The sequence below is a fragment of the Artemia franciscana genome, unplaced genomic scaffold (genome assembly GCF_032884065.1).
Source record: "Artemia franciscana unplaced genomic scaffold, ASM3288406v1 PGA_scaffold_67, whole genome shotgun sequence".
Lineage (NCBI taxonomy): Eukaryota > Metazoa > Arthropoda > Branchiopoda > Anostraca > Artemiidae > Artemia > Artemia franciscana.
The window spans coordinates 65,756-83,027 of record NW_027062705.1 but is presented as its reverse complement, the minus strand read 5'-3'; the positions used below and the strand labels follow the sequence as shown (position 1 = coordinate 83,027).

Genomic DNA, 17,272 nt, shown 5'->3' with positions numbered 1-17,272 from the left:
CCTCTCCATCATCAGACTTTTCAAGTCTTTACGTGCGGCTACAAGTTCATCTCTTTTGGTCATTTCCTTTGGATTATAAGCAGATTCGATAATGTTTTGAATACAACCGGCTAAAAGGGTATCTGCGACCAACTGTGTACGTGGCCCTACACAGAGGACATTTTGTTTGGTTTTCTTCATTCTGAAGGACGCAAGCTTCGCAGAAAGCGTGTAGACACGGTAGTCTAACTGGCTCAACAAATAACTAATAGCAGATGCTGCCAGATACAGTACAAAGTACAGACAACAAATAAATCAGCCAAAAAATAAAGCCCTTTTAAAATTTTAGTTTTCCATTTTTTCTTCTTGCTCTCCATCATCAGACTTATCAAGTCTTTATGGGTGGCTACAAGTTCATCCCTTTCAGTCATTTCATTTGGATTATAAGCAGATTCGATAATGTTTTGAATACAACCGGCTAAAAGGGTATCTTTGCGACCAACTGTGTACGTGGCCCTACACAGAGGACATTTTGTTTGGTTTTCTTCATTCTTAAGGACGCAAGCTTCGCAGAAAGCGTGTAGACACGGCAGTCTAACTGGCTCAACAAATACCTCATAGCAGATGCTGCAAGATAGTTCAGAATCCAATAGGTCAAGCATTTTTTTCTTAAACTCTGTTACTTCTTTGCAAGTATTAAATTCGTCCGGGTTAGCTTGTTTACATCTTTTAATATCAAGTGGCTTCTTCTTAGACTCTGTTAATGCAGTAGAAGCATTAATTCCCTTCGTTCTACCTTCTTTATGCTTTTTCATAGCCCAGGAAACTGATATTGCAGCGATAGAGGCTGGAATTCCAATGGCAAAACATTTATACACTATATTCATTGCACGCTATATAGATTATCACAGTAAAAGATGTACTGAATTAATGATTACCACAGCCTCATAGCAGATGCTGCAAGATAGTTCAGAATCCAATAGGTCAAGCATTTTTTTCTTAAACTCTGTTACTTCTTTGCAACTATTAAATTCGTCCGGGTTAGCTTGTTTACATCTTTTAATATCAAGTGGCTTCTTCTTAGACTCTGTTAATGCAGAAGAAGCATTAATTCCCTTCGTTTTAGCTTCTTTATGCATTTCATAGCCCAGCAAACTGATATTGCAGCGATAGAGGTTGGAATTCCAATGGCAAAACATTTATACACTACTAGCTGTTGGGTTGGCGCTTCGCGTTGTAGTTGTGTCCCTGTGTCACGGTCGTCATTTATATTCCCTGTGTCCCGGTCGTCATTTGTATCCCGGTGTCCCGGTCTGTATATACATTCGTTTTTTAGTTTTGTTTTTCTCCTTTATTTTTCTTTTTTTTCCTTTTTTATTTTTTTTCTTTTTTAGGTTTTTTTTAGTTTTTTAGCTTTTTTAGTTTTTTTATTAGTTTTTAGTTTTTTTTCCACCTGAGCTATCTTTTATTACCCAAGGTCACTTTTTCATCTTGAAATATTCCTAGCCATTGTGATGTAGCCCTATTAACGTTAATTTTCAAACTGATTCTAGCACCTTGAACTTGCAAAACACATAAAAGCTCATTCATTTTGCTCAAACGTTAATCTAGGCTGCTTCAATTTATCAGCATTATCTAAGTCCAGGAAAGTTTTTCATCCCCATTTAATTCCATGTTTTGCTGTTGCCTTTCTTGTGCTCCTTAAGACAAAGTCCATCAAAATGATCCATATTAAGGGTGATATACCACAACCCTGATTAACTCCTGATTTAGTATTAAACGAGTTATCCACGCGCTATCACACGAGTTATGCTTCTCCCACACCCAACATTTTACCAAACACTTCTAATACAAAAATTAAATAGCTATTTTTTCAAAGGATTCGAAAGGTCCAGAAATTTTGTCTTTGAGGATAACAAATCCCCCTAGCCCTTAGGGCAAGGGTTGTATTTTATGCACTGGTGTATAGAAGGTTTTTATAGAAAGCGCTGTCATAGAAACTTCGGAAGGGGCTCATTTGATTGGTAATCAAAAATTCTAGTGCTCTTTCTAAGAATCGAAGTGATCGAATGGCTGCTACCCCCCCCCCCCCCCGCACACAAACACACTTCGCACTGTTCCTAAATGCATCTAATAGAAATTTTGAGTCAGCAATTTTATTCAAAAAGTACAAAAACAGGATCCCAGAACGTTCTATTGCTTTCGCATAAAAAATTACAGTCCGAAGTACAGACAACAAATAAATAAGACAAAGAATAAAGCCCTTTTAAAATTTTAGTTTTCCATTTTTCTTCTTCCTCTCCATCATCAGACTTTTCAAGTCTTTACGTGCGGCTACAAGTTCATCTCTTTTGGTCATTTCCTTTGGATTATAAGCAGATTCGATAATGTTTTGAATGCAACCGGCTAAAAGGGTATCTGCGACCAACTGTGTACGTGGCCCTACACAGAGGACATTTTGTTTGGTTTTCTTCATTCTGAAGGACGCAAGCTTCGCAGAAAGCGTGTAGACACGGCAGTCTAACTGGCTCAACAAATAACTAATAGCAGATGCTGCCAGATACAGTACAAAGTACAGACAACAAATAAATCAGCCAAAAAATAAAGCCCTTTTAAAATTTTAGTTTTCCATTTTTTCTTCTTCCTCTCCATCATCAGACTTATCAAGTCTTTATGGGCGGCTACAAGTTCATCCCTTTCAGTCATTTCATTTGGATTATAAGCAGATTCGATAATGTTTTGAATACAACCGGCTAAAAGGGTATCTTTGCGACCAACTGTGTACGTGGCCCTATACAGAGGACATTTTGTTTGGTTTTCTTCATTCTTAAGGACGCAAGCTTCGCAGAAAGCGTGTAGACACGGCAGTCTAACTGGCTCAACAAATACCTCATAGCAGATGCTGCAAGATAGTTCAGAATCCAATAGGTCAAGCATTTTTTTCTTAAACTCTGTTACTTCTTTGCAAGTATTAAATTCGTCCGGGTTAGCTTGTTTACATCTTTTAATATCAAGTGGCTTCTTCTTAGACTCTGTTAATGCAGTAGAAGCATTAATTCCCTTCGTTTTACCTTCTTTATGCTTTTTCATAGCCCAGGAAACTGATATTGCAGCGATAGAGGCTGGAATTCCAATGGCAAAACATTTATACACTATATTCATTGCACGCTATATAGATTATCACAGTAAAAGATGTACTGAATTAATGATTACCACAGCCTCATAGCAGATGCTGCAAGATAGTTCAGAATCCAATAGGTCAAGCATTTTTTTCTTAAACTCTGTTACTTCTTTGCAAGTATTAAATTCGTCCGGGTTAGCTTCTTTACATCTTTTAATATCAAGTGGCTTCTTCTTAGACTCTGTTAATGCAGAAGAAGCATTAATTCCCTTCGTTTTAGCTTCTTTATGCATTTCATAGCCCAGCAAACTGATATTGCAGCGATAGAGGTTGGAATTCCAATGGCAAAACATTTATACACTACTAGCTGTTGGGTTGGCGCTTCGCGTTGTAGTTGTGTCCCTGTGTCCCGGTCGTCATTTATATTCCCTGTGTCTCGGTCGTCATTTGTATCCCGGTGTCCCGGTCTGTATATACATTCGTTTTTTAGTTTTGTTTTTCTCCTTTATTTTTCATTTTTTTCCTTTTTTATTTTTTTTCTATTTTAGAATTTTTAGTTTTTTAGCTTTTTTAGTTTTTTCATTAGTTTTTAGTTTTTTTTTTCCACCTGATCTATCTTTTATTACCCAAGGTCACTTTTTCATCTTGAAATATTCCTAGCCATTGTGATGTAGCCCTATTAACGTTAATTTTCAAACTGATTCTAGCACCTTGAACTTGCAAAACACATAAAAGCTCATTCATTTTGCTCAAACGTTAATCTAGGCTGCTTCAATTTATCAGCATTATCTAAGTCCAGGAAAGTTTTTCATCCCCATTTAATTCCATGTTTTGCTGTTGCCTTTCTTGTGCTCCTTAAGACAAAGTCCATCAAAATGATCCATATTAAGGGTGATATACCACAACCCTGATTAACTCCTGATTTAGTATTAAACGAGTTATCCACGCGCTATCACACGAGTTATGCTTCTCCCACACCCAACATTTTACCAAACACTTCTAATACAAAAATTAAATAGCTATTTTTTCAAAGGATTCGAAAGGTCCAGAAATTTTGTCTTTGAGGATAACAAATCCCCCTAGCCCTTAGGGCAAGGGTTGTATTTTATGCACTGGTGTATAGAAGGTTTTTATAGAAAGCGCTGTCATAGAAACTTCGGAAGGGGCTCATTCGATTGTTAATCAAAAATTCTAGTGCTCTTTCTAAGAATCAAAGTGATCGAATGGCTGCTACCCCCCCCCCCCCCCCGCACACAGACACACTTCGCACTGTTCCTAAATGCATCTAATAGAAATTTTGAGTCAGCAATTTTATTCAAACAGTACAAAAACAGGATCCCAGAACGTTCTATTGCTTACGCATAAAAAATTACAGTCCGAAGTACAGACAACAAATAAATAAGCCAAAGAATAAAGCCCTTTTAAAATTTTAGTTTTCCATTTTTCTTCTTCCTCTCCATCATCAGACTTTTCAAGTCTTTACGTGCGGCTACAAGTTCATCTCTTTTGGTCATTTCCTTTGGATTATAAGCAGATTCGATAATGTTTTGAATACAACCGGCTAAAAGGGTATCTGCGACCAACTGTGTACGTGGCCCTACACAGAGGACATTTTGTTTGGTTTTCTTCATTCTGAAGGACGCAAGCTTCGCAGAAAGCGTGTAGACACGGCAGTCTAACTGGCTCAACAAATAATTAATAGCAGATGCTGCCAGATACAGTACGAAGTACAGACAACAAATAAATCAGCCAAAAAATAAAGCCCTTTTAAAATTTTAGTTTTCCATTTTTTCTTCTTCCTCTCCATCATCAGACTTATCAAGTCTTTATGGGCGGCTACAAGTTCATCCCTTTCAGTCATTTCATTTGGATTATAAGCAGATTCGATAATGTTTTGAATACAACCGGCTAAAAGGGTATCTTTGCGACCAACTGTGTACGTGGCCCTACACAGAGGACATTTTGTTTGGTTTTCTTCATTCTTAAGGACGCAAGCTTCGCAGAAAGCGTGTAGACACGGCAGTCTAACTGGCTCAACAAATACCTCATAGCAGATGCTGCAAGATAGTTCAGAATCCAATAGGTCAAGCATTTTTTTCTTAAACTCTGTTACTTCTTTGCAAGTATTAAATTCGTCCGGATTAGCTTGTTTACATCTTTTAATATCAAGTGGCTTCTTCTTAGACTCTGTTAATGCAGTAGAAGCATTAATTCCCTTCGTTTTAGCTTCTTTATGCTTTTTCATAGCCCAGGAAACTGATATTGCAGCGATAGAGGCTGGAATTCCAATGGCAAAACATTTATACACTATATTCATTGCACGCTATATAGATTATCACAGTAAAAGATGTACTGAATTAATGATTACCACAGCCTCATAGCAGATGCTGCAAGATAGTTCAGAATCCAATAGGTCAAGCATTTTTTTCTTAAACTCTGTTACTTCTTTGCAAGCATTAAATTCGTCCGGGTTAGCTTGTTTACATCTTTTAATATCAAGTGGCTTCTTCTTAGACTCTGTTAATGCAGAAGAAGCATTAATTCCCTTTGTTTTAGCTTCTTTATGCATTTCATAGCCCAGCAAACTGATATTGCAGCGATAGAGGTTGGAATTCCAATGGCAAAACATTTATACACTACTAGCTGTTGGGTTGGCGCTTCGCGTTGTAGTTGTGTCCCTGTGTCCCGGTCGTCATTTATATTCCCTGTGTCCCGGTCGTCATTTGTATCCCGGTGTCCCGGTCTGTATATACATTCGTTTTTTAGTTTTGTTTTTCTCCTTTATTTTTCATTTTTTTCCTTTTTTATTTTTTTTCTTTTTTAGGTTTTTTAGTTTTTAGCTTTTTTAGTTTTTTTTATTAGTTTTTAGTTTTTTTTTTCCACCTGATCTATCTTTTATTACCCAAGGTCACTTTTTCATCTTGAAATATTCCTAGCCATTGTGATGTAGCCCTATTAACGTTAATTTTCAAACTGATTCTAGCACCTTGAACTTGCAAAACACATAAAAGCTCATTCATTTTGCTCAAACGTTAATCTAGGCTGCTTCAATTTATCAGCATTATCTAAGTCCAGGAAAGTTTTTCATCCCCATTTAATTCCATGTTTTGCTGTTGCCTTTCTTGTGCTCCTTAAGACAAAGTCCATCAAAATGATCCATATTAAGGGTGATATACCACAACCCTGATTAACTCCTGATTTAGTATTAAACGAGTTATCCACGCGCTATCACACGAGTTATGCTTCTCCCACACCCAACATTTTACCAAACACTTCTAATACAAAAATTAAATAGCTATTTTTTCAAAGGATTCGAAAGGTCCAGAAATTTTGTCTTTGAGGATAACAAATCCCCCTAGCCCTTAGGGCAAGGGTTGTATTTTATGCACTGGTGTATGGAAGGTTTTTATAGAAAGCGCTGTCATAGAAACTTCGGAAGGGGCTCATTCGATTGTTAATCAAAAATTCTAGTGCTCTTTCTAAGAATCAAAGTGATCGAATGGCTGCTACCCCCCCCCCCCCCGCACACAGACACACTTCGCACTGTTCCTAAATGCATCTAATAGAAATTTTGAGTCAGCAATTTTATTCAAACAGTACAAAAACAGGATCCCAGAACGTTCTATTGCTTTCGCATAAAAAATTACAGTCCGAAGTACAGACAACAAATAAATAAGCCAAAGAATAAAGCCCTTTTAAAATTTTAGTTTTCCATTTTTCTTCTTCCTCTCCATCATCAGACTTTTCAAGTCTTTACGTGCGGCTACAAGTTCATCTCTTTTGGTCATTTCCTTTGGATTATAAGCAGATTCGATAATGTTTTGAATACAACCGGCTAAAAGGGTATCTGTGACCAACTGTGTACGTGGCCCTACACAGAGGACATTTTGTTTGGTTTTCTTCATTCTGAAGGACGCAAGCTTCGCAGAAAGCGTGTAGACACGGCAGTCTAACTGGCTCAACAAATAACTAATAGCAGATGCTGCCAGATACAGTACGAAGTACAGACAACAAATAAATCGGCCAAAAAATAAAGCCCTTTTAAAATTTTAGTTTTCCATTTTTTCTTCTTCCTCTCCATCATCAGACTTATCGAGTCTTTATGGGCGGCTACAAGTTCATCCCTTTCAGTCATTTCATTTGGATTATAAGCAGATTCGATAATGTTTTGAATACAACCGGCTAAAAGGGTATCTTTGCGACCAACTGTGTACGTGGCCCTACACAGAGGACATTTTGTTTGGTTTTCTTCATTCTTAAGGACGCAAGCTTCGCAGAAAGCGTGTAGACACGGCAGTCTAACTGGCTCAACAAATACCTCATAGCAGATGCTGCAAGATAGTTCAGAATCCAATAGGTCAAGCATTTTTTTCTTAAACTCTGTTACTTCTTTGCAAGTATTAAATTCGTCCGGGTTAGCTTGTTTACATCTTTTAATATCAAGTGGCTTCTTCTTAGACTCTGTTAATGCAGTAGAAGCATTAATTCCCTTCGTTTTACCTTCTTTATGCTTTTTCATAGCCCAGGATACTGATATTGCAGCGATAGAGGCTGGAATTCCAATGGCAAAACATTTATACACTATATTCATTGCACGCTATATAGATTATCACAGTAAAAGATGTACTGAATTAATGATTACCACAGCCTCATAGCAGATGCTGCAAGATAGTTCAGAATCCAATAGGTCAAGCATTTTTTTCTTAAACTCTGTTACTTCTTTGCAAGTATTAAATTCGTCCGGGTTAGCTTGTTTACATCTTTTAATATCAAGTGGCTTCTTCTTAGACTCTGTTAATGCAGAAGAAGCATTAATTCCCTTCGTTTTAGCTTCTTTATGCATTTCATAGCCCAGCAAACTGATATTGCAGCGATAGAGGTTGGAATTCCAATGGCAAAACATTTATACACTACTAGCTGTTGGGTTGGCGCTTCGCGTTGTAGTTGTGTCCCTGTGTCCCGGTCGTCATTTATATTCCCTGTGTCCCGGTCGTCATTTGTATCCCGGTGTCCCGGTCTGTATATACATTCGTTTTTTAGTTTTGTTTTTCTCCTTTATTTTTCATTTTTTTCCTTTTTTCTTTTTTTTCTTTTTTAGGTTTTTTAGTTTTTTAGCTTTTTTAGTTTTTTTATTAGTTTTTAGTTTTTTTTTTTCCACCTGATCTATCTTTTATTACCCAAGGTCACTTTTTCATCTTGAAATATTCCTAGCCATTGTGATGTAGCCCTATTAACGTTAATTTTCAAACTGATTCTAGCACCTTGAACTTGCAAAACACATAAAAGCTCATTCATTTTGCTCAAACGTTAATCTAGGCTGCTTCAATTTATCAGCATTATCTAAGTCCAGGAAAGTTTTTCATCCCCATTTAATTCCATGTTTTACTGTTGCCTTTCTTGTGCTCCTTAAGACAAAGTCCATCAAAATGATCCATATTAAGGGTGATATACCAAAACCCTGATTAACTCCTTATTTAGTATTAAACGAGTTATCCACGCGCTATCACACGAGTTATGCTTCTCGCACACCCAACATTTTACCAAACACTTCTAATACAAAAATTAAATAGCTATTTTTTCAAAGGATTCGAAAGGTCCAGAAATTTTGTCTTTGAGGATAACAAATCCCCCTAGCCCTTAGGGCAAGGGTTGTATTTTATGCACTGGTGTATAGAAGGTTTTTATAGAAAGCGCTGTCATAGAAACTTCGGAAGGGGCTCATTCGATTGGTAATCAAAAATTCTAGTGCTCTTTCTAAGAATCAAAGTGATCGAATGGCTGCTACCCCCCCCCCCCCCGCACACAGACACACTTCGCACTGTTCCTAAATGCATCTAATAGAAATTTTGAGTCAGCAATTTTATTCAAACAGTACAAAAACAGGATCCCAGAACGTTCTATTATTTCGCATAAAAAATTACAGTCCGAAGTACAGACAACAAATAAATAAGCCAAAGAATAAAGCCCTTTTAAAATTTTAGTTTTCCATTTTTCTTCTTCCTCTCCATCATCAGACTTTTCAAGTCTTTACGTGCGGCTACAAGTTCATCTCTTTTGGTCATTTCTTTTGGATAATAAGCAGATTCGATAATGTTTTGAATACAACCGGCTAAAAGGGTATCTGCGACCAACTGTGTACGTGGCCCTACACAGAGGACATTTTGTTTGGTTTTCTTCATTCTGAAGGACGCAAGCTTCGCAGAAAGCGTGTAGACACGGCAGTCTAACTGGCTCAACAAATAACTAATAGCAGATGCTGCCAGATACAGTACGAAGTACAGACAACAAATAAATCAGCCAAAAAATAAAGCCCTTTTAAAATTTTAGTTTTCCATTTTTTCTTCTTCCTCTCCATCATCAGACTTATCAAGTCTTTATGGGCGGCTACAAGTTCATCCCTTTCAGTCATTTCATTTGGGTTATAAGCTGATTCGATAATGTTTTGAATACAACCGGCTAAAAGGGTATCTTTGCGACCAACTGTGTACGTGGCCCTACACAGAGGACATTTTGTTTGGTTTTCTTCATTCTTAAGGACGCAAGCTTCGCAGAAAGCGTGTAGACACGGCAGTCTAACTGGCTCAACACATACCTCATAGCAGATGCTGCAAGATAGTTCAGAATCCAATAGGTCAAGCATTTTTTTCTTAAACTCTGTTACTTCTTTGCAAGTATTAAATTCGTCCGGGTTAGCTTGTTTACATCTTTTAATATCAAGTGGCTTCTTCTTCGACTCTGTTAATGCAGTAGAAGCATTAATTCCCTTCGTTTTACCTTCTTTATGCTTTTTCATAGCCCAGGAAACTGATATTGCAGCGATAGAGGCTGGAATTCCAATGGCAAAACATTTATACACTATATTCATTGCACGCTATATAGATTATCACAGTAAAAGATGTACTGAATTAATGATTACCACAGCCTCATAGCAGATGCTGCAAGATAGTTCAGAATCCAATAGGTCAAGTATTTTTTTCTTAAACTCTGTTACTTCTTTGCAAGTATTAAATTCGTCCGGGTTAGCTTGTTTACATCTTTTAATATCAAGTGGCTTCTTCTTAGACTCTGTTAATGCAGAAGAAGCATTAATTCCTTTCGTTTTAGCTTCTTTATGCATTTCATAGCCCAGCAAACTGATATTGCAGCGATAGAGGTTGGAATTCCAATGGCAAAACATTTATACACTACTAGCTGTTGGGTTGGCGCTTCGCGTTGTAGTTGTGTCCCTGTGTCCCGGTCGTCATTTATATTCCCTGTGTCCCGGTCGTCATTTGTATCCCGGTGTCCCGGTCTGTATATACATTCGTTTTTTAGTTTTGTTTTTCTCCTTTATTTTTCATTTTTTTCCTTTTTTCTTTTTTTTCTTTTTTAGGTTTTTTAGTTTTTTAGCTTTTTTAGTTTTTTTATTAGTTTTTAGTTTTTTTTTCCACCTGATCTATCTTTTATTACCCAAGGTCACTTTTTCATCTTGAAATATTCCTAGCCATTGTGATGTAGCCCTATTAACGTTAATTTTCAAACTGATTCTAGCACCTTGAACTTGCAAAACACATAAAAGCTCATTCATTTTGCTCAAACGTTAATCTAGGCTGCTTCAATTTATCAGCATTATCTAAGTCCAGGAAAGTTTTTCATCCCCATTTAATTCCATGTTTTGCTGTTGCCTTTCTTGTGCTCCTTAAGACAAAGTCCATCAAAATGATCCATATTAAGGGTGATATACCAAAACCCTGATTAACTCCTGATTTAGTATTAAACGAGTTATCCACGCGCTATCACACGAGTTATGCTTCTCGCACACCCAACATTTTACCAAACACTTCTAATACAAAAATTAAATAGCTATTTTTTCAAAGGATTCGAAAGGTCCAGAAATTTTGTCTTTGAGGATAACAAATCCCCCTAGCCCTTAGGGCAAGGGTTGTATTTTATGCACTGGTGTATAGAAGGTTTTTATAGAAAGCGCTGTCATAGAAACTTCGGAAGGGGCTCATTCGATTGGTAATCAAAAATTCTAGTGCTCTTTCTAAGAATCAAAGTGATCGAATGGCTGCTACCCCCCCCCCCCCCGCACACAGACACACTTCGCACTGTTCCTAAATGCATCTAATAGAAATTTTGAGTCAGCAATTTTATTCAAACAGTACAAAAACAGGATCCCAGAACGTTCTATTATTTCGCATAAAAAATTACAGTCCGAAGTACAGACAACAAATAAATAAGCCAAAGAATAAAGCCCTTTTAAAATTTTAGTTTTCCATTTTTCTTCTTCCTCTCCATCATCAGACTTTTCAAGTCTTTACGTGCGGCTACAAGTTCATCTCTTTTGGTCATTTCTTTTGGATAATAAGCAGATTCGATAATGTTTTGAATACAACCGGCTAAAAGGGTATCTGCGACCAACTGTGTACGTGGCCCTACACAGAGGACATTTTGTTTGGTTTTCTTCATTCTGAAGGACGCAAGCTTCGCAGAAAGCGTGTAGACACGGCAGTCTAACTGGCTCAACAAATAACTAATAGCAGATGCTGCCAGATACAGTACGAAGTACAGACAACAAATAAATCAGCCAAAAAATAAAGCCCTTTTAAAATTTTAGTTTTCCATTTTTTCTTCTTCCTCTCCATCATCAGACTTATCAAGTCTTTATGGGCGGCTACAAGTTCATCCCTTTCAGTCATTTCATTTGGGTTATAAGCTGATTCGATAATGTTTTGAATACAACCGGCTAAAAGGGTATCTTTGCGACCAACTGTGTACGTGGCCCTACACAGAGGACATTTTGTTTGGTTTTCTTCATTCTTAAGGACGCAAGCTTCGCAGAAAGCGTGTAGACACGGCAGTCTAACTGGCTCAACACATACCTCATAGCAGATGCTGCAAGATAGTTCAGAATCCAATAGGTCAAGCATTTTTTTCTTAAACTCTGTTACTTCTTTGCAAGTATTAAATTCGTCCGGGTTAGCTTGTTTACATCTTTTAATATCAAGTGGCTTCTTCTTCGACTCTGTTAATGCAGTAGAAGCATTAATTCCCTTCGTTTTACCTTCTTTATGCTTTTTCATAGCCCAGGAAACTGATATTGCAGCGATAGAGGCTGGAATTCCAATGGCAAAACATTTATACACTATATTCATTGCACGCTATATAGATTATCACAGTAAAAGATGTACTGAATTAATGATTACCACAGCCTCATAGCAGATGCTGCAAGATAGTTCAGAATCCAATAGGTCAAGTATTTTTTTCTTAAACTCTGTTACTTCTTTGCAAGTATTAAATTCGTCCGGGTTAGCTTGTTTACATCTTTTAATATCAAGTGGCTTCTTCTTAGACTCTGTTAATGCAGAAGAAGCATTAATTCCTTTCGTTTTAGCTTCTTTATGCATTTCATAGCCCAGCAAACTGATATTGCAGCGATAGAGGTTGGAATTCCAATGGCAAAACATTTATACACTACTAGCTGTTGGGTTGGCGCTTCGCGTTGTAGTTGTGTCCCTGTGTCCCGGTCGTCATTTATATTCCCTGTGTCCCGGTCGTCATTTGTATCCCGGTGTCCCGGTCTGTATATACATTCGTTTTTTAGTTTTGTTTTTCTCCTTTATTTTTCATTTTTTTCCTTTTTTATTTTTTTTCTTTTTTAGGTTTTTTAGTTTTTTAGCTTTTTTAGTTTTTTTATTAGTTTTTAGTTGTTTTTTTCCACCTGATCTATCTTTTATTACCCAAGGTCACTTTTTCATCCATAAATATTCCTAGCCATTGTGATGTAGCCCTATTAACGTTAATTTTCAAACTGATTCTAGCACCTTGAACTTGCAAAACACATAAAAGCTCATTCATTTTGCTCAAACGTTAATCTAGGCTGCTTCAATTTATCAGCATTATCTAAGTCCAGGAAAGTTTTTCATCCCCATTTAATTCCATGTTTTGCTGTTGCCTTTCTTGTGCTCCTTAAGACAAAGTCCATCAAAATGATCCATATTAAGGGTGATATACCACAACCCTGATTAACTCCTGATTTAGTATTAAACGAGTTATCCACGCGCTATCACACGAGTTATGCTTCTCCCACACCCAACATTTTACCAAACACTTCTAATACAAAAATTAAATAGCTATTTTTTCAAAGGATTCGAAAGGTCCAGAAATTTTGTCTTTGAGGATAACAAATCCCCCTAGCCCTTAGGGCAAGGGTTGTATTTTATGCACTGGTGTATAGAAGGTTTTTATAGAAAGCGCTGTCATAGAAACTTCGGAAGGGGCTCATTCGATTGGTAATCAAAAATTCTAGTGCTCTTTCTAAGAATCAAAGTGATCGAATGGCTGCTACCCCCTCCCCCGCACACAGACACACTTCGCACTGTTCCTAAATGCATCTAATAGAAATTTTGAGTCAGCAATTTTATTCAAACAGTACAAAAACAGGATCCCAGAACGTTCTATTGCTTTCGCATAAAAAATTACAGTCCGAAGTACAGACAACAAATAAATAAGCCAAAGAATAAAGCCCTTTTAAAATTTTAGTTTTCCATTTTTCTTCTTCCTCTCCATCATCAGACTTTTCAAGTCTTTACGTGCGGCTACAAGTTCATCTCTTTTGGTCATTTCCTTTGGATTATAAGCAGATTCGATAATGTTTTGAATACAACCGGCTAAAAGGGTATCTGCGACCAACTGTGTACGTGGCCCTACACAGAGGACATTTTGTTTGGTTTTCTTCATTCTGAAGGACGCAAGCTTCGCAGAAAGCGTGTAGACACGGCAGTCTAACTGGCTCAACAAATAACTAATAGCAGATGCTGCCAGATACAGTACGAAGTACAGACAACAAATAAATCAGCCAAAAAATAAAGCCCTTTTAAAATTTTAGTTTTCCATTTTTTCTTCTTCCTCTCCATCATCAGACTTATCAAGTCTTTATGGGCGGCTACAAGTTCATCCCTTTCAGTCATTTCATTTGGATTATAAGCAGATTCGATAATGTTTTGAATACAACCGGCTAAAAGGGTATCTTTGCGACCAACTGTGTACGTGGCCCTACACAGAGGACATTTTGTTTGGTTTTCTTCATTCTTAAGGACGCAAGCTTCGCAGAAAGCGTGTAGACACGGCAGTCTAACTGGCTCAACAAATACCTCATAGCAGATGCTGCAAGATAGTTCAGAATCCAATAGGTCAAGCATTTTTTTCTTAAACTCTGTTACTTCTTTGCAAGTATTAAATTCGTCCGGGTTAGCTTGTTTACATCTTTTAATATCAAGTGGCTTCTTCTTAGACTCTGTTAATGCAGTAGAAGCATTAATTCCCTTCGTTTTACCTTCTTTATGCTTTTTCATAGCCCAGGAAACTGATATTGCAGCGATAGAGGCTGGAATTCCAATGGCAAAACATTTATACACTATATTCATTGCACGCTATATAGATTATCACAGTAAAAGATGTACTGAATTAATGATTACCACAGCCTCATAGCAGATGCTGCAAGATAGTTCAGAATCCAATAGGTCAAGCATTTTTTTCTTAAACTCTGTTACTTCTTTGCAAGTATTAAATTCGTCCGGGTTAGCTTGTTTACATCTTTTAATATCAAGTGGCTTCTTCTTAGACTCTGTTAATGCAGAAGAAGCATTAATTCCCTTCGTTTTAGCTTCTTTATGCATTTCATAGCCCAGCAAACTGATATTGCAGCGATAGAGGTTGGAATTCCAATGGCAAAACATTTATATACTACTAGCTGTTGGGTTGGCGCTTCGCGTTGTAGTTGTGTCCCTGTGTCCCGGTCGTCATTTATATTCCCTGTGTCCCGGTCGTCATTTGTATCCCGGTGTCCCAGTCTGTATATACATTCGTTTTTTTGTTTTGTTTTTCTCCTTTATTTTTCATTTTTTTCCTTTTTTATTTTTTTTCTTTTTTAAGGTTTTTTAGTTTTTTAGCTTTTTTTGTTTTTTTATTAGTTTTTAGTTTTTTTTTCCACCTGATCTATCTTTTATTACCCAAGGTCACTTTTTCATCTTGAAATATTCCTAGCCATTGTGATGTAGCCCTATTAACGTTAATTTTCAAACTGATTCTAGCACCTTGAACTTGCAAAACACATAAAAGCTCATTCATTTTGCTCAAACGTTAATGTAGGCTGCTTCAATTTATCAGCATTATCTAAGTCCAGGAAAGTTTTTCATCCCCATTTAATTCCATGTTTTGCTGTTGCCTTTTTTGTGCTCCTTAAGACAAAGTCCATCAAAATGATCCATATTAAGGGTGATATACCACAACCCTGATTAACTCCTGATTTAGTATTAAACGAGTTATCCACGCGCTATCACACGAGTTATGCTTCTCCCACACCCCCAACATTTTACCAAACACTTCTAATACAAAAATTAAATAGCTATTTTTTCAAAGGATTCGAAAGGTCCAGAAATTTTGTCTTTGAGGATAACAAATCCCCCTAGCCCTTAGGGCAAGGGTTGTATTTTATGCACTGGTGTATAGAAGGTTTTTATAGAAAGCGCTGTCATAGAAACTTCGGAAGGGGCTCATTCGATTGGTAATCAAAAATTCTAGTGCTCTTTCTAAGAATCAAAGTGATCGAATGGCTGCTACCCCCCCCCCCCCCGCACACAGACACACTTCGCACTGTTCCTAAATGCATCTAATAGAAATTTTGAGTCAGCAATTTTATTCAAACAGTACAAAAACAGGATCCCAGAACGTTCTATTGCTTTCGCATAAAAAATTACAGTCCGAAGTACAGACAACAAATAAATAAGCCAAAGAATAAAGCCCTTTTAAAATTTTAGTTTTCCATTTTTCTTCTTCCTCTCCATCATCAGACTTTTCAAGTCTTTACGTGCAGCTACAAGTTCATCTCTTTTGGTCATTTCCTTTGGATTATAAGCAGATTCGATAATGTTTTGAATACAACCGGCTAAAAGGGTATCTGCGACCAACTGTGTACGTGGCCCTACACAGAGGACATTTTGTTTGGTTTTCTTCATTCTGAAGGACGCAAGCTTCGCAGAAAGCGTGTAGACACGGCAGTCTAACTGGCTCAACAAATAACTAATAGCAGATGCTGCCAGATACAGTACGAAGTACAGACAACAAATAAATCAGCCAAAAAATAAAGCCCTTTTAAAATTTTAGTTTTCTATTTTTTCTTCTTCCTCTCCATCATCAGACTTATCAAGTCTTTATGGGCGGCTACAAGTTCATCCCTTTCAGTCATTTCATTTGGATTATAAGCAGATTTGATAATGTTTTGAATACAACCGGCTAAAAGGGTATCTTTGCGACCAACTGTGTACGTGGCCCTACACAGAGGACATTTTGTTTGGTTTTCTTCATTCTTAAGGACGCAAGCTTCGCAGAAAGCGTGTAGACACGGCAGTCTAACTGGCTCAACAAATACCTCATAGCAGATGCTGCAAGATAGTTCAGAATCCAATAGGTCAAGCATTTTTTTCTTAAACTCTGTTACTTCTTTGCAAGTATTAAATTCGTCCGGGTTAGCTTGTTTACATCTTTTAATATCAAGTGGCTTCTTCTTAGACTCTGTTAATGCAGTAGAAGCATTAATTCCCTTCGTTTTACCTTCTTTATGCTTTTTCATAGCCCAGGAAACTGATATTGCAGCGATAGAGGCTGGAATTCCAATGGCAAAACATTTATACACTATATTCATTGCACGCTATATAGATTATCACAGTAAAAGATGTACTGAATTAATGATTACCACAGCCTCATAGCAGATGCTGCAAGATAGTTCAGAATCCAATAGGTCAAGCATTTTTTTCTTAAACTCTGTTACTTCTTTGCAAGTATTAAATTCGTCCGGGTTAGCTTGTTTACATCTTTTAATATCAAGTGGCTTCTTCTTAGACTCTGTTAATGCAGAAGAAGTATTAATTCTCTTCGTTTTAGCTTCTTTATGCATTTCATAGCCCAGTAAACTGATATTGCAGCGATAGAGGTTGGAATTCCAATGGCAAAACATTTATACACTACTAGCTGTTGGGTTGGCGCTTCGCGTTGTAGTTGTGTCCCTGTGTCCCGGTCGTCATTTATATTCCCTGTGTCCCGGTAGTCATTTGTATCCCGGTGTCCCGGTCTGTATATACATTCGTTTTTTAGTTTTGTTTTTCTCCTTTATTTTTCATTTTTTTCCTTTTT

General features: G+C 37.1%; 2 protein-coding genes across 2 annotated transcripts; both read right to left on the bottom strand.

The window, feature by feature from the left end:
* Nucleotides 1–233: 233 nt before the first annotated feature.
* Nucleotides 234–866, bottom strand: LOC136042110 (E3 ubiquitin-protein ligase rnf8-B-like). Its single transcript, XM_065727007.1, has one exon. The coding sequence runs from the start codon at nt 864–866 to the stop codon at nt 234–236; it is 633 nt and encodes a 210-aa protein (XP_065583079.1).
* Nucleotides 867–16,250: 15,384 nt separating this feature from the next.
* Nucleotides 16,251–16,784, bottom strand: LOC136042109 (E3 ubiquitin-protein ligase rnf8-like). The gene has a single exon (XM_065727005.1). It carries the CDS (start codon nt 16,782–16,784, stop codon nt 16,251–16,253), a length of 534 nt encoding a protein of 177 aa, XP_065583077.1.
* Between the last annotated feature and the right edge of the window lie 488 nt (nt 16,785–17,272).

Excerpts from the sequence above, each read along its gene's own strand:
- LOC136042110 (XM_065727007.1), bottom strand. The coding sequence starts at position 866 with ATGAATATAGTGTATAAATGTTTTGCCATTGGAATTCCAGCCTCTATC.
- LOC136042109 (XM_065727005.1), bottom strand. The coding sequence starts at position 16,784 with ATGAATATAGTGTATAAATGTTTTGCCATTGGAATTCCAGCCTCTATC.